Source organism: Pseudochaenichthys georgianus, chromosome 11, assembly GCF_902827115.2.
Source record: "Pseudochaenichthys georgianus chromosome 11, fPseGeo1.2, whole genome shotgun sequence".
NCBI classification, from domain to species: Eukaryota; Metazoa; Chordata; class Actinopteri; order Perciformes; family Channichthyidae; genus Pseudochaenichthys; species Pseudochaenichthys georgianus.
The window spans coordinates 26333204-26355858 of record NC_047513.1 but is presented as its reverse complement, the minus strand read 5'-3'; the positions used below and the strand labels follow the sequence as shown (position 1 = coordinate 26355858).

General features: G+C 41.0%; 1 protein-coding gene across 1 annotated transcript in view; it reads right to left on the bottom strand.

Moving 5' to 3' along the window:
* The window catches only part of csmd2 (CUB and Sushi multiple domains 2), a 280443-nt gene that overhangs the window by 133397 nt on the left and 124391 nt on the right, over nt 1-22655 (bottom strand). The window contains 2 exon segments of the mRNA XM_034094476.1: nt 769-846; nt 2817-2929. Coding sequence (XP_033950367.1) covers nt 769-846; nt 2817-2929 — 191 coding nt within the window.

Below are 22655 nucleotides of genomic sequence, written 5' to 3'. Positions count from 1 at the left end.
CTGATTCAGAGCGGGTCATTCTACTGTTGGTTTGACTGGTGCTGCTGGATAAAGCAGACTGGTCCGTGTGTGGTGTCGCTGTGCCGCTGTCACATCTGCTACTTGATTTCTGCGTCACCGACCAATTTTATATTTGTGTGACAGAAACAATTCTAAAATAAAAACACTTTATTGTCCGACCGCGGCCGAAAATCAAGCAGCAACGTTACTACGCTATAATCGATAATCGAGCGGCGAGCTACTGAAAAGCTGCCCGCGAGCTACCGGTAGCTCGCGATCGACGTGTTGGAGACCCCTGGTTTACACAGTATGGATCTGCATGACAATAATCCTAGAGGTATTTGGTCAATTATATAATTTGTTTAAATAGCTGATAGAAATTAGAACAACAAAATAATTGTCATCATGTCAAATAATGTTTTTAAGACTTTTGAAATATTGATTCAAGACAATTGTATACATTTGAAGCATTACTTTCTAATTAATAAATAAAATGCTTTTTAAAAGGATCTGCTGCGGCTCTATGCAAACTTGTCAGTGAACAGTGCAATGAGAATAAATGGTTTCTTGCCAGGGATTTCACCCAAGATAAATCTGAAGAAAACTACATTAAAGTGAACTATAATAGAAGTTGCGTTCCATGTGGCCACACTCATATATTAAATAGGTAGATGGAACTTTTCTTGAGATGAGATGATGTTGAGATAACATTTATTTCAGACCAACTTATTTCCAGAACCGTGTTGAAAGGTAAAGTGTATTACTTACACACTGATATCTTGTGGTGATTGTCTTTGCTAGGCAACATCTTTACACCTCGAGACTTAAGTTCAGTCATCTTCTTAACTGTGGAGGGAAACAGAGCAGAGACGTATAAGACAGCAGGAAGTGCAATAATGACACCCACACATTACAGCATAGCCTAAATGTCTGCAGCAAATACACTATATAATACATCATGTTCCACACATCACTGCAGACATGTTATCAGCAGTTTGGACAATTGCAATTAAGCTAAAAAAAAAAGGTTCTGCCAAACAACAAATTACCTTAATGTTGTACTTTTCAAGAGATCTACAAAGACATATGTTTAACGCATACATAGATGAAAATAACTAAACAATGTACATTCTCTTTGCATTCGTGTAGATAGAAAGTTACAGGGAATAACACTATTATTACATTAAGAAGGTTAGAGAGAAAGGGTTAATTAGGAGAAGAAACACAGTATACGATGTATACGATAAAATGATGAGGTTAAAAATATTTATTTTAATGATCAGTGCTGAGAAGAAAGAGCCATCGTAGCTAAGTGGAAGGCTCATCTAAATGCATAATTAATCAGCAATTAAAAAAACACTTAGCATTGTCTATATCCCACTCATCATATTTCTTACAAAAGAACGTCACTTGTTTTCCATAAATGTTTGCTTTGCTCAGTTGCAGCTGCTTGGCAATTCAAAGCTTATCTGAGTTATGTCTCAAAAAGTTTGTTTGAATATGTCTGGAAGGAAGAATCATAATGCAGAAGCTTTTCAGATTGCAACCCTGATTAGAAAAAGGTACTATCAGATTTCTAGTAAGAGCACTTGGGTTGAGGCTATTTCCTGTACCACGCAAATTTAAAAACACTAGAGAAAAAGAAATGAAATAAATAGAGCCTAAGAGGATATTCAACAGAGAGTAATTTCATTACTGCAATATGCCGTTGAAGCACGGGACCTGTCATGATGAGAAAGGCTGGTGGGAGGTGGGGGGGGGATGGGAGAGTGTTTAATCTAATTAAAGTGTTAGCCTCCCACTTCCCTATGATCTTCTAGACATATTTATCCACCATTAAACCTGTAAACCCATAGGATCGCCGCCTTGTCTTTTCCATATTCTTCATCTATCGCTTCCTCTCTTTCTCCTTTTTATCCCTTCCTCCTCTCATCATATTGTCTCTGAGATTTCCAGCTAATGGCTAGCGGTGAGGTTCTCAGTTATCACCTTTTCTGTGGAAGAACTAATCACGTTCCCCTGCTCATATTTTCTAAAATATTACCTCTACTCTGCCAAAATGTGTCAAATGATTTCACATGCAGCGGGTAAATGGTAAATGGACTGTACTTATACAGCGCTTTATCCAGTCTTTACGACCCCTCAAAGCGCTTTAAATACTACATGTCATTCACCCATTCATACAGAGCAGTGTAGCTTACTCTAGGAACTAACATTCACACACCGTTGGCCATCGGGAGCAACTCAGGGTTAAGTATCTTGCCCAAGGATACATCGACATGCACGGGCTGGGATCGAACACACAACCTTCTGGTTGAAAGACGACCGCACTCCCTCACAGCCACAGTCGCCACTGTAGGTAGTTTGAAAACTTGCAAACAATATAAAGAACATTACGATAATTTAAGAAAATGTAAGCTCATTTGCAACTGGGAATAAGAAGACTGATGTGATTTACTAAATTAGACTTGAACACATTTTATGGAATTCCTGTTTGTGTCTTGAATGTGTGCAAAAAGGGATCTCACTAAGGTACAGTTCACCCCGAGTGCTCAGTCAGAGGCATCGTGCCTCTTAGACTTTGAGTGTCCGATATGGGAAAAGTATGACTTTTTTCAAGGCTGTCAGTGACGAGATGTTTGTTATTCTTGTATAAGTAAAACCTATATTCACATTTGGTCACCATACCTATTCAGATGTATCCTAAAGGGGACTCAAATATGATGAAAACGCAGTAATTATTTGCTGATCTGTAAAGCTGGGACACATTATGAATGATGGTCCTTTTAAAACATCAAAACCACTCTTCATCTTACCTTGGTACTGGGCGCTGAAACCTCTCAACTTGTGGTTGCCGTCAGAGGTAAAGTGCAGCCGAAGCCAGTTCTTGCTGCTAATGATGGGTGAGGGAAGGTTGGGGCCAGTGAACCTGGAGGCAAAGACACAGAGAACAGAGATTAGCATGTTAGCACGGTTGCGTTTTAACAAGCAAACATGAAGGCCACACATTGAAAACTGCAGTTATACCCTGTACATTTGTAAGTGTATTTAAGGTTAAAGGCTCGGTATGAACCATTGCCATCTGCAGCATCAGTTGAAGCACTGATACACTTCCTCAGTACATTGCAAAAGGAGAAGCAACCAGTCTGTTTTGGAAAATCTCAATGTCCCTTTATTAATGTATCTTTACATTTGTTAATTGTCTAGTTTGTCAGGGCATAGCCTCATGGACCGTATATGTTGGGAGTCTGATGTTTTACCGTTTTAGGTAAATGATATCCTGCTGTACGAGTAACTGATATTAATGCACACATAATTTCTTGAAAGAGTAATATTTTACTCAATCTATAAACGTCCTTTGCAAGAAGTTATTGAGCTTGATAGCGATTCTGTTTTGGGCCATAAAGCAATTATGTAATCCATCAGATTTCCAATAAAGTCAAGTCCAATGGCAGACTATATATTACCAAGGCTGCAGAACCTGCCAGTCTTTCTGGTGATTGTCTTGTTTGTTTATGGTAATTATACTAATGTTTCAAAGTTAATGTGGCCTTTACTTAGAGATGGTAAAATGTTACACCTTTGAGATCTATTAAAGGGAGGGTCTGGTACTCAAGGGGAACTGTAATGTTAACGACTCTTAACCAAACTGTGGCCCAATAAAAAATGCGACCGGGAAGGATCGGCATTGGCATTTGCAGAGAAAGGTCCCTCCTTTTATTACTTTGAAAAACCAATTGTGAATTATACTCCACAAACACTTAAAGTGCCTCCTGATCTGTTTGCTAATGAGGGCTGCTGCTTACAAGGCACTTTTTCAGTTGTTAAAGTAAAAGCCATCTTGAGACACACTAACACAATCGCAAACACACACGCTCATACACACGCAAACAGTGTGCATACATTCCAATTGCCCACCTGTAAATGACATTTCCCAAACTGTGTCCACCTCATCTCCCAAATCTAAATACCAGCATCCCTCTGTGGTAGTTTCTGATTAAACCTCCGACCAGCTCTCATTAATACAGCGGAATCAAGCAAAGAAAAGTGAAAATGTGATTAAATAATGTAATAATAGAGAATGGAGAAAGGGTACAAGACACATTTTGGAAGCTAATGGCTATTCTTCTTTGAATGCAAAAAAAATTGTTTGTGTACTGCCGCTGGGAAAAAAGAATAAATCTGCTTTAAGCATACAGCTCCAACAAATAAGACAATGAGGAGATACTTAAGTCTGGTGAAGGTGTTTGGTGGAAATACGTGCCTGCACTGTAGAGCTCTCTTAGGATCAATTAAAAGCATACAGCAGTAGAGATGTAGACAGAAGCTTTTATTTTTATGAAAACAGAGCACTTTTCGTTTATAAAGTAAGCCCCTGCTGCAGTGGGGGCCCCGGCTTCACTATACAATAGCTTTACGTTTTAGTCAAGGTGAACACAAGGTCACCTGAAGGCTCGGAGACTGTAGGAGTGTAAAAATAAGTTTCTAATAGAGTTTTGAGGAACAGGCATATCGAAACCCTAGGGAGAAATAAGACCGTGATTTAATAACGGCATATCAAAACGTCAGTGATTTGGCTTTTCAACCACACTGCACACAGAGAGATGAATGGAGAGTATGTCACAGATGAAGCTAAAGTGTTTCTCCCATCTCCCATGGCAGCCAATCTCCTCGCTTGTAAGTCAGTGACACCAATGACCTCAACCCTCATTTAAGAGATTTCCACTGAAGCAAACTTCACTAATCACTAATCTCTGTTTTGCTGCAGCGGGAGGAGCTGCAGGTGAGCAGAGCTGCGTGTCTCCGTCCTGTCAGATTAGACTTCACTCGCGTTTAGGTCCATATCGAGAGAAAGATAAATAATCTGAGTTCAGGGTGCAGTTTACTTTGACGCGGGGGTGAGCAGCAGAGGTGGGGAGAGGCGGAGCTATTGCCTCATCATTATTGCTGTAGATGTTGCACAAACAACTGTAGCATGGTCAATAGCGTCCGGAGCACGATAGCAACTCTGCGATCCGCCATTGTTGTTGTTGTTGTTGTTGTTGGTGGCGAAACACTTCAGCAATGGCGCGGGGTAAGCGGAGGTGAGCAGAAGAGGTGGGGAGAGGCGGGGCTATTGCGCAATCACTATCAGTGATCTGAAAATGTTCGGATAGGGCGCACACACGGAGCCGTTTGACCCCCCAGAGAGTTGTGTATGCCTTTCTATCCACCTTGGGACCCGTTATCGTTTCCTCAGTCGTTTAGTGCCGTATTCGGTCGTCCTCGTGTGGCCGAACGGTCTATATGACACTAAACAGTAACGCAAACGACCGAATTCGTCCTCGTGTGGCCGCAGCCTAAGGTGTAAGTCAAAGGTGAGGATGTTTGTCTGTGCTGTATGTGTCTTTATGCTCACCTGCTTAAGCTTATTTTGGGGAGAATGTTCAAACTAGTGTAAGGTTTTAGTACTGCACTATAATATTATATTTTCACTCGACACAAACTGCTTTTTCTGCTTCTAATCATTCAAAAGCAACCCAACGTTCATGCACCAATTTGATTAAACCTGAGAGAGACCTACAATACACTGGGCTTTAAAAGCAATTACATGTAAAGGTTTCATGAAATGGCTTAAGGTATTATCAAAGTGGTATTTTATAAATAACAATAAATATCAGAAAATCAAACATATTCAATCAAATATAGTCTCTGGTGTTTACTGCCGTTCTTGCTTCTTTTTAAATGTATTTATAAACATGTGCATAATTAGGTTATTTATCTGATCAGATGTGTTTCTCCATGTTAGTATGGCCTGGAGGCTGCATGGTGTAATGAAAATGAGGCGGAAATGTAAAGCTTTGTTGTACAACCCTGACCTTGATTTACAACAGCAAGTGCAAGACTGATAACGTGAGTCAGACGCCTCAGGAGATGTTTTATCGCTTAAAGATGAAGCATTAAGGGGGATCGTGCGGTGTCTGGCACACATGTGTTTGGAGTGCTACTACTAGGATGGAGAGTTCCAGAATCACCTCTGGCTCTGAGTACATAGCTGCAAAGTAAATCTCTCACAAATGAATTACAGTGTATGATCCACACTGCACACAAAGGCCTCAAAACGCCAGTGCCAATATTTAAATGCAAAAGCCCTGTTAGTGTTCCTCCCCTCATTCACCTTAGGGACACATAAACATGTCCCTTTGAATTAAAGGCCAGTTCCAAACACAACAAGCAAGCTAAACACCCACTTAAGAGCGGGATAAACTGTGGCAGAGCCAGAGGATAAGGAGCTGACGGGTATGCCATTACGGATTAGGAGATTAATAAATATGGGATAAGGGTTTAACAGGCTACCATAAATATCATTTTGACACCTCTGCCTTTTACCATTTCACTGTTCCCCCTTTTTTGCTGAAAACTACTCCCTTTTCACCTCGCTCTCTCTCTCTGGCCGACCACGTTCGATTTTATGTGGAATTGTCTTGAGAGCGCAGAGCTAAACCAGTTTCCATTTCCAGGTCCCAAAGCTCCTAAGTCTGACTCAGACTTTTGATGATTGTCGAAGGAATGTATGTAGGGCAAAGCAAGGTGATAGAGGCAGCCAGTGGTGTTGATGACTGAGGGGAATGAGCTCAAAACCATTCACTGACCCACAGAGCTCTCTGAGAAACAGCTAGGCTTTGATGCAGCTCTTTTACATTGCATTCATAAAATGGTTGGACAAGATGAAATGGACAGGAAATGGTTTAACAGCTGCACACACTTAATAGGCGACATCCTATTTGTGAGTATCTGAAGTTGGAATTGCAAATCCTTGATGCTCAGACTTGTCTTTTCACTGTCATATCATGATTGAGGGTTTTAGGGCCAGTCAAAACTCATTTATATAACGCGGGCATAGAGATACTTTCCATACTGATGAGATGTGACTCATTAAATTGTTAATGCCTTTCAGGATTTTGAACAAAGGTCGTTGTCATCATGCAATTCAGCAACCCTTCCCAGTGGAATGGGTCTATGTTCTGCTTTATATTCATCGTTTCATGTCGTCTGTTTTCTGTTTGAGGGGCAAAGGTGTCAAATTACTCTTTGCATAATCAGTGATGGGCGGAGTTTAGGTGTCAAAGGTGACTAGCTCCACATTAGGATCAAACGCTTGAAATGACCATTCAGGTAATGAGTTCATTGTGAAGAAGCATCAAATGACCATATGTGTTCATGTGTAGGTGCTGGCTTGCGTGCAGAGGGATGAAGAACGTCCCCATTGATAGCAGCTACTTAGGTAGATCAATCAGAGCTCTGCTCAGTATGCAGGTCCTGCTTACAGCAGAGCGGGGGTCACAGTGACTTTAAGCCAAAACTTTCAGCATTTTAATGAGGCTATGTGAATTATAGCACAGGTCCGTTTGTCCAGATGTACATGCAGGCACACAAACACACACTCCAAACATTCACAGTTCCAAACAAGTAGGTGGATATCAATATATATTTATCTTTACCTCTCTCTTTCTCGGTCATACTTTCTATTGCACACACACACACACACACACACACACACACACACCACACACACACACACACACACACACACACACACACACACACACACACACACACACACACACACACAACACACACACACACACACACACACACACACACACACACACACACACACACACACACACACACACACACACACACACACACACACACACACACACACACACACACACACACACACACACACACACACACACACACACACACACACACACACACACACACACACACACACACACACACACACACACACACACACACACACACACACACACACACACACACACACACACACACACACACACACACACACCTTACAATAAGTACATTCGACCAGGAAGACACAACCTTGAGGAAAACAGAATCATATAAGAACATCAGGTTTCAAAGAGCCAATCGTTTCAAGTGCTGCTCAACTGGCTATAGATAAGCCAGTCCTTTATTAGTATATAAGTGCTCTGTTAGCAGTTCTTTGTTAGTCATTCTATCGCTCGAAGTGGAGTCGAAAGAGATGAGTTTTCAGTCTGCGCCGGAAGGTGTGTAAGCTTTCTGCGGTCCTGATTTCAATGGGGAGCTCATTCCACCATTTTGGAGCCAGGATAGCAAACCCAAACCCAAACCCTTGAAGACCCTTAAGACCAGGAAGGCAGTATTAAAGCTGTGGCAGTGGAGCTGTGACCTTCAGATGAGAGCAGACACACACTGGGGGATTCCATGAACCAGCAGAGCCCCCAGCTCAAAACAACATAGACCCCCTCAACACTGGTCATTTCTTCAAACAGCAACCACCCAGGCAGTAAAAACTATCAACCCTACAATAGAGTTAAGCCCAAAGTTTGAAGAGAGGCCTTGAAGGTAGATACAGTATGTCTCATGGGTCGGTGGTGCATTGGACTGAAGCTCTGAGGACAGAAACAACGTATTTTCAGAGGAGGCTGAAATCTCCACTGGCCAAGCCATCAGCCATCAGAGCCAATATGGCTAATCTTTCCTTGGTCCGACAGAGCCAAAATGTCTGTTCTTCATCTGCCCTTGTCAGTCCACATGTTTTATTCACGAGGGACCTTTGGCCATATCGGAGAACATTGTTAAATCCTCTGAGGGATTGTTTTCTTCCTCTTTCCACAACTAATGTTCTGCCTTCACATACCATATAATGTGAACGCTGATTGTAGTAAATGTCCTTTAGGGAAGAGCAACACACCAGCCTTAATCTTGGCTCCCTTCCATTATTCCTCGGTACATCTGCCATATGACCTTCCCATGATCCTGAAGAGTTCATAAGTAACCGTCAAACACTCCACCTCAGTCACGATTTAGATTTATTTTCAAAGACGCGATAATACAAGGGTGACTGAATATATGCCCTTCCAATTTTAATATCCATGCAAATTAAAAGTAACCTTATTGGCTACTATGCCATGCCGTTTCATTTATTTCACCAAAGAGAAATGTTTAGTACCCAGCCAGACCAGTATCAAGATGAAACAGAGTGAACCTCTTCACATGTCCTTCATGTCTTGAAGGACATGATAATCATATCAAACTAGAGAATGCATTTCCTGCAGAAAATGCGGGCGAATGCTGTAAACTGTGAACAGTTATGGCTGAATTTAGCTGAAAATGCAGAAAAAGCTGAATATGTTATTAACACATGCTACAAACATGCAGAACAAGCTTAATATTTAAAAGAAAAGGTTTAAAAAAAGGTATAAACAACAACATGTATAGCCTTGATGTGCTGAAATAGCTGAATAATGTAATCGTTGAATGGTTTCTGCAGCTGAAAATAGGCTGAAGGAGTTAAATATCAGATGGAAGTAGTAGTGAATGAATTTGTATTAAGATGAGAAAAGAAAGTAAAAAGGCAGAAGCAGAAGAATATTTGAACTGCAAACTTTTTAACTAACTTGATGGTGAATGATCTGTCGCCATGGCAATGGCATTTGATGACATCCCATAATACGCTGAGATGTGTTGATGGCTGCATCGTTACCAAACCTGTGAAGTTTTGGGCCATTTCGAGCATTTTCACTGAAGTTATGAGAAAACCGTGTTTCATGGTGAGCATTGTGTTGCCATGGCAACGGCATTTGAAGAAATCTCAAAACTTTCTCGATCGCGTGACGTAAAATACATGACACTTTTCTCTGTGTGCGGCAAAACAAGCTCGCCAAACTGGCACCGGTCTGGCATTATTTTAAGGTGTCCGAAAAAGACAGTAAAATAGCGGTATGCAACGTGTGTGAAGCAGAAATCCTGCAGCTCCGCCCGCTGTGACGGACCGGTGAGCGGAGCAAACACACAAGAGTTAGACCTAACACACTTAGCTATTTTATCTACCTCTGGAACAAGCTAAACTAGTTATTCATATATTTATTCTTCACTGTCGGGTCACTCAGTACTGGATCAGTGAGCTGCATGAGATACTGACAGGCTGCCAGGAGAGAGGAAAAGAGAGCGCCTCCGCTCATTTCTCCCGTGTTATTATCCAAAGTTAATGTAAATTGAATAATGCACTTCATTTGAATGTAATAATTAAGTTGATTGTTGTTTGTGGAAGCGCCAGTGAATGAGCCCCATTAACTGAGTTTTAAACATCACTTTAAATGGAAGATTTAAAGCCCATTTAGGCCCCGCCCACTCGATCGGATCGGCGATCGGTATCGGCCGATACTGATTCCGGCGATCGGCCCCAACATTGGCGATCGGAGCATCCCTAGTAAATACTTAACTTGTGTAAACGTTTCAATTAATCCACGGTGATTTTATGGCTATGTACTTTGAATAACTGGGAGTTTGTGTCTCCGCATATCCCTCTTCATGCACCTGTAAGTCAGGGTTTCCGTTAGCCGGTAATTACCGGTTTTTAGCTGGTAACATTTATAAAAAACCGGTAAATTCAAAACCTGCCGGTCAAAATGTCCGGTAATAATTAGGGATGCTCCGATCGATTGGCCGTCGATCATTATCGGCCGATATTCACTCTTAATAGTTTGATCGGTGCTCTCTATGAAGGCGGATCAGGAGAGCTGGGTCTGATCGATATGGACATAAACGCGAGTGAAGTGTAACCGGACACGAGAGAGAGATCAGATCAGCTGCTGAGTCTGACAGAGACACACAGCTCTGCATGATCAGAGAGGGAGGGAGAGTCCGTTTCTTCTGTGTTATTATCCAAAGTTAATGTACACTTTTGAATAATGTACTCTATCTACTATAAGTAGTTTGTTTGAATGTGATAATTATGTTGTTTGTGGAATCATTTATTGAAAAATTATTATAAACTGAAGCAGTATAAAAATGAGCCCCATTAACTGAGTTTTAAACATCAGCATATCCGGTCAGAGTCCGGTAATTACCTGCTAACGGGAACTCTGCTGCACAATTATTATTATTATTATTGAAACATGACCGGTAAGTTTCAAATTTGTCCGGTAAAATAAATTATTTCCGGACATTTGACCGGCAAGAAAAAAATCTTGCCATCTTGGTAACAATAGTTGTTTGAAAACCTCCTCATCCCTCTTACAGCGGGCCAGCCATCTGGATTTGGGACAGGCATTTATTTTAGACCACCTGTCTGATTAATCGTGAAAAATCACCCAACTGTTTGCATGCGTATGTACTTCACAAACATTTACAGCCCCTAAAAGTAGGCCACAACAACGGTCACACTTTACACTGACATTTCATTTCTTATCCTCTTGTTTGGCTTCCTTCTGATTCTTGTGTTTGAGAAAGAGAAAGACGAGAGCAGATAATACTAAATGTGGCATCCATTTGCATTGCATATTGTCCCAAAAGTAGGCATGGAGTAGCGGACTAAAACAGAGGGAGGGATTACTGGGAGCGGTGGCAAAGGAGAGAGAACAAATGCTAATCTCCCAAAAATGAACTGTGAAAGCCAGACAACGGGCCAGTGAACACAACAGTGGAATAAAGGCCTTCTCTATCTTTTTTGCATCCCATGCTTTTCAGTTCTTGCTGTAATCTGAATGTTTGAATGGGTCACAATTAGGGGTGCAACAACTAATCGACTTAATCGATTAAGATCGATTACCAAATTAGTTGCCAACTAATTCAGTCGTCGATTCGTTGGTGACGTCATCACGTGCGTTTTACGCGCCGTTAAGCTACAACGTTATCGGTACTGGGGACATTTAAAAAATATATGTCATGTATTATTGATACAAAAACATTATATCGCAGTCTTAGTGTGGCCAGCTCGTTTCTAATATGCAAAAAGGCAAACAAATGCGTCTATGATGTATTTTCGATCAGACGAGATCTCTCTCCCTGGTCTGTGTGGGAGGGGGCGGGGCAGTTTACACACACGCGGCTGCTACATGCAGCAACACACTGCGTGCGGAGATGGCGGAGAGAACGCCGCTCCGAGGTGTTGTTAAACTTTACCCGTCTCGATGCTCGTTGCCAAAAGTGCAATAAGAGTTTAGCATTTAAGGGCGGTAACACGATCAATCTATCTAAATATTTAGCAAAAGTGCTCCACATCCAGACGGAGGAATGCACCGGGTTCGACTGTCTTTCTAGCAGCTCTGTAGCCCCGTCCACGAGTAACGTTTTCACGTCAGGTGTTATGTATGCTAGCAGCAACACACGCAGTTAACTACATTATACAAACATGGGGTAATGATTTGAGGTAACCGAGTTATTTAGTTTGTTAAAGTTTCAGCTATTCTGTTTACAATTCTGTCATCACATTATTTATTATTTGCTAAAACACTGTTGTTTCTTTTGATGTGAAATATTATTTATTTAATTTAAATGAAAAGCCATGTTCATTTTGTAAACAATTTGTTTAGTTAATTTAATAATATGTATTTTTTAATCAAGTATTCATCTTTATTGTCTTCATTGTTAGTTTCCACATGCCTAAAACAACCTCAAGCTAAATCTAAAAGTTGATGGCTAAATAAGAGCGCTTGAGAAAATGTGCAAGGCATAATAGTCCGAATAGTCGATTAATCGTTTCATTAATCGATAGATTAATTGACTATCAAATTAGTCGTTTGTTGCAGCCCTAGTCACAATAGAATGGCTTTCTCAGCGACCCTCAAACTAATTAAAAGGAAACAAGTACATGACGCTCTTGGGAAAGAAAATACTGAGGGTGGACAGCACAGTAGAAACACTGCAAAGGAAGAGGCAGTGAAAGTGAGGTGGTGGTTACATTTTGGCAGTTTTTGGTGCCCGGATGACTCATTTTCTATGTACTCAAGAAGCTACTCATCTCTTGTCGATTCTTCCTCCCACCATAAACCATCTTTCTCCCACATTCCCCGTCATGGAAATCTCAGAGCTCCTATCTATTCTCACAGCCTCAGGGAGGTGGTTCGTGATCCAAAAGATCTTGAAAAGCAAACTGGAGTTTTTTTCTTTAGGAAAGCTTAAAGATAGAGAGATGTACTGTAATGTGGCCATATCTTTGAGTGAGCAATACCAAGGGACAGAGGGGTCTGGAGGAGATGAAAGAGGGGAGCAACTGCCATCTGTCCATCTGGGGCCATCCTTTTCCAGCTTGTCCAAGTGGCTAATTATCCCATGCAGGAGACAGCCACACAAGCCTCTTTGAATCTCATTAAGCATTCTCACAAAAGGGGGAGGGGACACTAGAGATTAGATGATCATGGAGAAATATTAGAGAACGCTATTTAACCCTTAGTGGCTGTTAGCTTCATGCCGACATCAAACTGAAGTGATTGATAATTAGATGTTCCATCTGAAAGGCTATCACATCAAGAGATGACTTTTATGAGCTCAGTTTGTACTCGTGCCTCAAGGCCAGAGTAATACACAACTGTTGATTGAATTTGCTCATGCATTTTCAGGCATTGTGGCTTTGCTGCATTATCAAGAAAGAGTCATGATAATATGTGTTATTTAGGGATGTCCCGATCACCTCTTTTTGCTCCCGATCCGATTCCGATCATTTGATTTTGACAATCTGCCGATACCGATTTTTCCAGATCCGATCTTTATGTAATGCATTAAGAGAAAACAAAGGTAACAGATAACGGCTGGTCATCCAACGCGATGAATTCAGCTATCTTGGCTGTTATTTTTTTGGCCTTTTCACTGTTCTGGGGCAGTTTCTCTTTCCTTTTAAAAGTCTCTGAAAGTGTCGGTTGTTTCAGTGCCGTTCCCTGAGTGGCCGCTGTGTACTCGCCGTGTTGTTGTTGGTTTCTCAGGTGGCGTGTTAGATTGGTCGTGTTGAACGTAGCTCTGTTCTTTCCACCACGCGGAACCTCTGCCTTGCAAACATTGCATCTGGCTGTTACACTGCCTTCGCTTTCAATTGTATAATACTTCCAAACTCCTGACATTTTCTCTGTCCCGACTCCCGAGTCACCAGCTGAACGTAGCCTCTCGTTAGCTTACTGTTACTATTAGACACTGCGCCCACTCTGTTGCCAGATTTCAGAGAAATAAGCAACCAGGTCTGAAAACAAGCCCAAAGAAAGCAACACATACATGATGTTGTGTAATTTTAAATCAAAACTAAGTCCTCAGGATGACTTTAAGACGTGAACATGGTCATTTTTGTTTTGTAACATTAAATAAAAAAATATATATTTTATAATTTTTTTTTTTTTTAAATCCCGATCCCCCATTTTTTTCTCCCGATCCCCGATTTTTTGAAAATCACGTGATCGGGGATCGGAGCCGATCGGATCGGGACATCTCTAGTGTTATTTTCTATATGCTCTGGCTTTGTTGAATGATCACCTCCACCTCCATTACGGCCCATCCACACTACAGCTTCAAACAAAGCTTGGAGCTGGGCGTGTCTGAAGCTCGACCAACAACCAATCACATGAATCTCCCGCCCCTGACACACAAGCAGCGGTTTGATTGGCTATAGCTTGTACTGGCATATGATTTGATTGGCTGACGCTTCCACCGAAAGCTTCAGAATTATATTGGAAGCTTCTTCCAACGCCGCTGTGTGGACGGGCCGTTACTCTGAGGGGTTGAAGTCACACAAGTATGATTTTAAGGCCAATGCTGAAACCAAAAGTCATCTATTTTTTCTGCAATTGCCAGCGAAGACTTAGAGCAGAGACTTAGTTGTAGTATTTCCCTAAAAAATGGTGATGCTGGAGCAGCACAGCAAAAAAAGGCTGATCAGCGTCAAATCAAATGAACTCCTCTCATCCGGTTCAAAAGCAGCAGACAGGTAACTAATGGACTGGAGGAAGCCGACTTTCTGACAGAAAATAGATGTTATCTTCAGGAAGCAGAGTTGCAAATCAAAAGTATACACCTGAAATGTGCTTCCAACATCAGATAATGTCCCATTTTAAGTTGGATTTCTAAGGACACTGCAAATCCTGGCCATGGGCAATGATGTGCTCATTACAAAAGAAGACATACTGCAACTGTATTTATTCTAACTGTTTGGTACACATGACCTTTGAACAGTAATCAGTGCAGATTGGAAAGTGCAACATTAAAACATATTCCCCCAGTCATGTATGTTCACTTCAGGGATTTAATCAACTAAAAGGAAAAGGACATAATCCATCCTATAGACTTTTGGATAACGATAATTAAGAGTACAATTCACTGTCTTTTTAATGTTGATGTCAGATATGTGTTCATGATGAATCAATGTTAGACATGTTGGTGCGTTGGGCCTCTTTCTGTTCTCCAGACAGACTTTGCCCTGCGTCTGACCAAGCTGGCTCAAACATGATTGGTCAATACTACTGGGACTTAAAATGGACACCAACACACTTCTGTTTCCAAAATCAATTTCATATTTCACTGCTTTTACCATCAAAACTGATTGGACATCAACATAAAAGGTGGCACATTTTCCGTTAAAGGATTACGATACAACCAGACTTGGTCTTCATTACATCACAAATGTATATTGACAATCATTTACATTTGATGGATTGGATACAAATGCACGGTTCAACATACTAAATAAAGCAACACAAATGGGTACACGCATCAGAGTCCTGCACGGGTTTGATTTTCAAGACCCGCTCCCGCCCCGCACCCGCGACGTGCAATACCGAACCCGCCCCGCTACCCGCACATATTGCCAATTAGTTCCGCAACCCGACCCGACCCGTCGGCACAAGATCCGCGACCCGACCCGAACCCGCATAGCCTATATATGAGCAGTGAAAACGTGCAATTATTAACACACGCAGTTGCATATTTGTCTCAAAAAGCGTGGGATGTTGGTTATTTTCTCCATCTAGGATGACACCAAAAGCCTCCCAGACGCTGGGTTTCGCTCTTGAGGAAGTGTTATTGAAAATGCTGTATTCTCCACTAGAAAGCTTCACCTCAGCCATTTCCAATGTGGCGCTCAGCAGCAGATTGATGCGCTGCAGAGGTTATGATTATGCACGGTCCCGCGGGGGAGAGGTCTGAGGATTTAAACATTAAACTAAATTATCATTATTTCAATATATTTATTATGCAACACCCGCGACCCGACCCGCATCATCTTTGTTTTACCCAGAACCGAACCCGGAAAAAAGCGTTTGGAAAAATACCACCCGCGAATCACCTTTTTTGCGGGTCACCCGTCGGGTACCCGCGGGTACCCGACCCGATGCAGGACTCTGACACGCATGCTGTTTTTTGTGATTAGATTTGCTCTGAGTAGGCTGTAATGTAAGCACAATTTCTTGCCAAAAATAATTCAAAAACATTACTGCATAACCCACTCTGCATAATGGCGACCCAGCTACTCAACCCACTATGGTTTAAAGTGGATTATTTGAATCCTGGAACAGGTGCAAACTCCCAATATGGACTCGACTAAATTGACTTTGGTTTTTGAGTTTTTAGTGTTATTTATGTCTGTTCAGGCAGCCTCTTTAGAGTAAAATGATGCCAGCAAAAGCAGTGCAGTGGGAATAAGGGACACTGTGGCTCAGTGGAATAGTGCGCTGATCTTCGGATCACGGGAGAGCAACTTCGTGTCCCACTGCCCCACACTACTGAAGTGACATGTAATGGAAGAAAGTAAAGAATTGCAGGTAACTAACAATAGCAAAGGATAGGAATACACATACACCAGATATGAGAGCTAAAATAGTAGTAGTAGTAATTAGTATTATATTTGAGTGGGTCATTTAGAGAAAGTATAGACATGGTGATATATATTATTTTCTTCCAAGCACCTGTGTGGTAATATTGTCTCCCTGTCATGAATGATCTGCTAGTATTTTTTTATCTCTCTCATTCTTTTCTGATGTTAAGTCAAGAGGTCAAAAAAAGAATAACCAGGAAGATTTCTCACATATAGCTTTCTTTAAATATATTTAGATTTGGTTTAATTACTAAGGATATCTTCCCCCTTGTAGTTAATTAGTTTGCTATACTTTACATCGACCTTTATATACTCTACTACCCTTTAATATGTGGGAGCCTGGGGGCTTATTGTTTAAACGGGAACATTCTGACACTGCACTATTCAGGGAATTCATTTTAAAAGTGCACGGGAGCAGATTATATAGCAACATACTAGGTTTATTAGCCATTTAGTTTTATGAATGCCAGTAAGTTGCTGTTACTAATGAGCTCCTATTAAATCATGCATGCATTTTATGACCACATGAACCTTAAAAAATAATCAAAAAACAACGCATGTTGGGCAGTTTCTCAAGCTAGCAGTATTCATTTGAGGTTAGTACATACATAAGAGATAAATCATCAGCATTAGGTTATCTTGTACAATTTATCAACATAAGTGAAAACGCCATCACATTTTAAACGTCTATATTTAATGCCTGATTAAAGTGTAAGCAATAATAGTAAACTACAGTATATAGTGTCCAATTATAACATTGAACAGGTAGAGATAATTGTCAGGTACTCTATTTTGCATAAAAGTTGATATTTTAAGGATGTGCTAAGATCTGATAGTAAATAAGTTGAAACCTTTTTATAAAGGTGCATGGTCTCGATGTTCTATCACACGCATTCAAAAATAAATATAAACAAAGATGCATGCAAAACCCCCAACATGATTCTCTCCTAGCATAACAATGTAGTTATTTTAGGATCGTCTGATATGGGAGTACAACTTGCCAGCTGTGTTTGGGTGGTTTGACAGTGTTGCTAGGTTCAATATCATTAGCACGGATACACCTGCCTACTCGAGTACTGCGTCACATCTGACTCATACACACAAACCGCTAGGGTGATGCAAGGGATAGGGAAAGAAGGGAAACATTGTTCTAAGCATATTATGTCAATTATAAACTACATGATATTGAATCTACAGTTCTTAATATTGTTATAAGTTTACACACCTTCACTTTCTTAGATTGGAAACAAATAATCAATATATTAATATTTTTACCAAAGCTTTACTTATGATCAGTTGTATCCCATGGCTTTTACATGGACTGGCCCCCCCACCCTTAGGGGAATTCATCCACAAAAAATACACTGGACGCTGCACTAGGTCAGAAACCAGAGGAGACTGAAGTCCACTGCAGACGGACCACTTTTGGACAAAATGTCCTCTCCGTTAAAGGCAGCTCATTGTGGAATAGCCTCCCAACTGAGATACGGGATTGTCCCACTCTCAATAGCTTTAAAGGTCAACTCAAAGAATGGTTGAGAAACAAACAGACGTGCAATCACCGCTAAATGCACTTTAACACAGGGGTATCTCCTCTTGCACTTTATGTAGCACTTTTATCTTCTCTTGTACCTTATATGTCGTAGCTGCTATATTGTACTGCCATGTGGTAAATACTTGTGTATGCTGCTCTTGCTCTTTTGCACTGTTTGCATATCATGTATGTTTTATGTGAGGTACTGCCGATGGAAATGAGCTCAAAGCTACATCTGGCACTGTTACGCTTGATACATTTGAATGTTTTAAGTGTTCATTACTGTGCATTGACCCTTCCAAATAAACGATTAGATACATTAAATAAATAAAGTGCCGGGGAGCAAAGTCACCAGATGAACATTGGAAGTGCTGCTGTCAGAATCACCCAGCGAGCTTTGATGGTAGTGGTCTGTGGGGTGAATGGTTTTTTGATAAACACACATTATATGCAGTCACTGTAAGTTTCAACCTTGAATTGCTACAGAATTGTTCAATCGCTGAACAAAATAGTTGAGCAGAACAAGTTGTTCAAACTTTTGTTTCACTATGACCTATTTAATTCCACCGACTTTTGTGTTCACTAACTGCTTCTCTACCTGGCTTTTCTTCCTTTGTCACACTGTCATAGTCGCTGTCTCCACATTTCCCCTGTAGATCTCTTCAAGCCTGTAGAATGAAAGGACACTGTCCCTGCAGTAGGCCCTAGGATGTTATTGGCATTTGTTTACTGTTGGGTTTGATAGATCTACAGTGAGGGCTCAATTATCACTGCTGCTTTTAAGAGTGACCTTGGAATCTAATTGGTTTCTCTCCCGTTAACCACAGATCCAATACCGCCTGCAGACGATTACACACGTTGAGGAGTACACATATTTTATTTTTCACTTGTGATACATGGTTTGTGTGTTTAGGATTAAGGGGCCTGTGTGTCTTCCCCAACCCTCCTCTCTGATGGTGGCCAAGCATCATGTAAGCTGAGTTTAAAGAAACTGAACAGAAAGGGAGAAATTAAAGAAATAATAGAAAAGCTCCTCTTTTGACGATGTCCGTGTTTGTCCTCTACTTTCTTTTACAGGGTTCCCGCGGGGTCTTAAAAAGTCTTAAATATGATAAAAAAAAATAAGAAAATAGGATTTAGAAGGTCTTAAAAATGATCGGATTTGAAAGGTACTGTGTTGCGATCGCGTCTAAATGTGTTTTGGGGGAAATGTCCGGGCTGAAAAGTAACCAGTGCGGTAAGAGCCTTTCAGTTCCCCCCAACAATTTGTATTGAAATAAATCAACATGGATTTTCCCCCGGCCCCTTATCGGAGAACACCCAGCTAGTAACCTAGCAACTAAGCTTCAGCTAGCGGCAGTCAGAAATTAGGTATCTTCGAATCTACTTACAAATAAATATGGGGAAGTGTAAGTTCAACTGTATTTGGTTGGAAAACATCTAATTTAGTGCTTGGTTGAAACCAGTGGAGGGGAACGTGTTTGAAGCCCGCTGCACCTTTTGCAAACAAAATTAGCATTTGTTTTGCTAATGCAGCGTTAGCTAGTGTAGCAGCTCCCGCAACAACACCGGGGGACCTCCAGGCAACGTTTGAGTCTACGTCAACCCTAAAAGCGGAGGTGCTGTGGACGCTAAATACCGTAGCTAAACACCAATCATACAACAGCATGAAGACAGCAGAGCTCTGACTATAGCTCTTGTCACACACACACACACACACACACACACACACACACACACACACACACACACACACACACACACACACACACACACACACACACACACACACACACACACACACACACACACACACACACACACACACACACACACACACACACACACACACACACACACACACACACACACACACACACACACACACACACACACACATACCATACATCACTTCAGGGGACATTACATTGACTTGCATGCATTTCCTGGAGACTTATCCTAACCTTAACCAACACATGCCTAACCCTTACCCTAATCCTAAACCTAACCAAGTCTTCACCCTAAAATTAATGATCCCCCTTATGGGGACCTCCAATTTGTCCCCATAAGGGAAGCCAGTCCCCACACGTGACTATGTAAACAGATGTAGGTCCCCACAAGTATAGTAATGCTAGACCACACACACACACACACACACACACACACACACACACACACACACACACACACACACACACACACACACACACACACACACACACACACACACACACACACACACACACACACACACACACACACACACACACACACACACACACACACACACACACACACACACACACACACACACACACACACACACACACACACACACACACACACACACACAGTGTACTGTCATTATGGGACATATTTCTTCTTTCATAGCAATTGTCCTTCTTTCTAGCCGTGAAATAGGTCTTAAATTCTATTCAAAGTGGTCTTAATAAGGTCTTAAAAATTCTTACATTTGAGTTGGTGAAACCTGCAGGAACCCTGTTTTAGTCAAACAAGTCATTTGTCTCCTTGTGGGTCACTTTTTTGAAAGCAAACACTCAATAATCTAAGTCATTAGGCTCGGTATGGTTTCCTCATCAGCATTGTTCCACAGTCTATTCAACAACAGTTAAGTCCTGTTGCTTTGCTCCCTGTGACTTTGCTTATATCCAGCTTGTCTTTTTAAAAGAAGAGCAATGAATCACACTGGCACTGGAATCAATTGCAAAACAAGTGGCACTTCAATTATTTACTTCCATGAATTGAGCCGTTTATGTTTCTCTTCCATTCTGCCTGCCTATATGCCTTTTGGGGTGTTATCACAGTATCTCAGGGAGTTGCCTTTACTTGGTAAAGCAGTGGAAAGGTCATGGTGCCGGTAGCAGATTAACTCTTTAAAATATATTAAGTGAACATTAGTTACAGTGGATGAGTTATTGAGGTCACCCTCAATACCCTGGCTTAACTTATTTTGGAGAATGTAATTTTGAAAGAGCTTTAGCAAAAGCAGTTTTTATATATGGTATATCCTAACCTTCATATGGATTTTTATAATTACGTTCAAATTCAACGATATAAACAAACTTATATTTATCAGCACATTCCAAAACTGTTGCTTACTTCTGTTCTTCCACACTTGGCAGTCTTCCTCTACACATACTGTAGTTCTCACAGTTAATTTGACCGCTCTTCACCATGACCTAAACTATGCCGATGTCCCTCACAGACTTTTCTCATTAGCATTCCACTAATAGTACTTAGAATCTTTATTCTTTCCACTTATTATTATTTCAGCAGAACTTTGGCTCTCCATAACTTCAGCTTATTTTCAGCTAGAGAAACCATTACAATATTAAACTATTCAGCCTTTTCAGCAATTGATTGGAAACATTCAAGTTTTTCAAAATATTTAATACTTTTTGAAATATTCAGCTTTTTAAACTCTTTTTTTAACATTGAAGTCAATGGGAGATGCCTTCAAATCCACTTTTGCTACACTTTGCGCCAAATGCTTCTCCTTCCACATAATTTCAGCCAGACACTTTGAAACAAACAAAAATATTGAAAACAAAATATTCAGCTTTTTAAAGTCTTTTTTTAACATGGAAGTTATTGCAATGAGCTGTAACAATTCACACACACACACACACACACACACACACACACACACACACACACACACACACACACACACACACACACACACACACACACACACACACACACACACACACACACACACACACACACACACACACACACACACACACACACACACACACACACACACACACACACACACACACACACACACACACACACACACACACACACACTCTCTCACACTCTTGCTCTCACACACACACACACACACACACACACACACACACACACACACACACACACACACACACACACCGATGATGATGAATGATCAAGAGAAGAGAGAGAGGGTGATCAAGAGAAGACAGAGAGGGCGATCAAGAGAAGAGAGAGAGGGCGATCAAGAGAAGAGAGAGAGAGTAATGTAACCTCCTAATGTAATGTATAACTCCTATGAAAATGTTCAAAAAGTGCTCAAACTTCACATGTGTGCTAACAGTCCAGCCGTGAAGACATCGGTGACCGATCGATCGGAGCATCCCTAGTATTTACAAAAAGAATGATAAATATCCACTCTCATTTCACATCAGTTTGGGCATGTGGATGTGTTTTGCCCTCAAATCTGTTCAAAGCTATCTTTGATCCTCCTTCCACATGTTACACTATACTTTAAACAGCCCAGGTAGAATTAAGCCTTTAAGTTATCTGGGCAAAGTGGAAGTGGACCAAGTTCTCTTCCATTATATAAAAAAAAGCGGAGAGATATTCACCCTCGCTGATAGAGCCTGATCTCCTCTTCCATTAGCCTTTATTGCACTTCCAGTCCAAAACCATTTCAGGGAAAAACATGCGCTCTTATCGGTTTTTAGTTTTTTTTATGGTTATGCACTT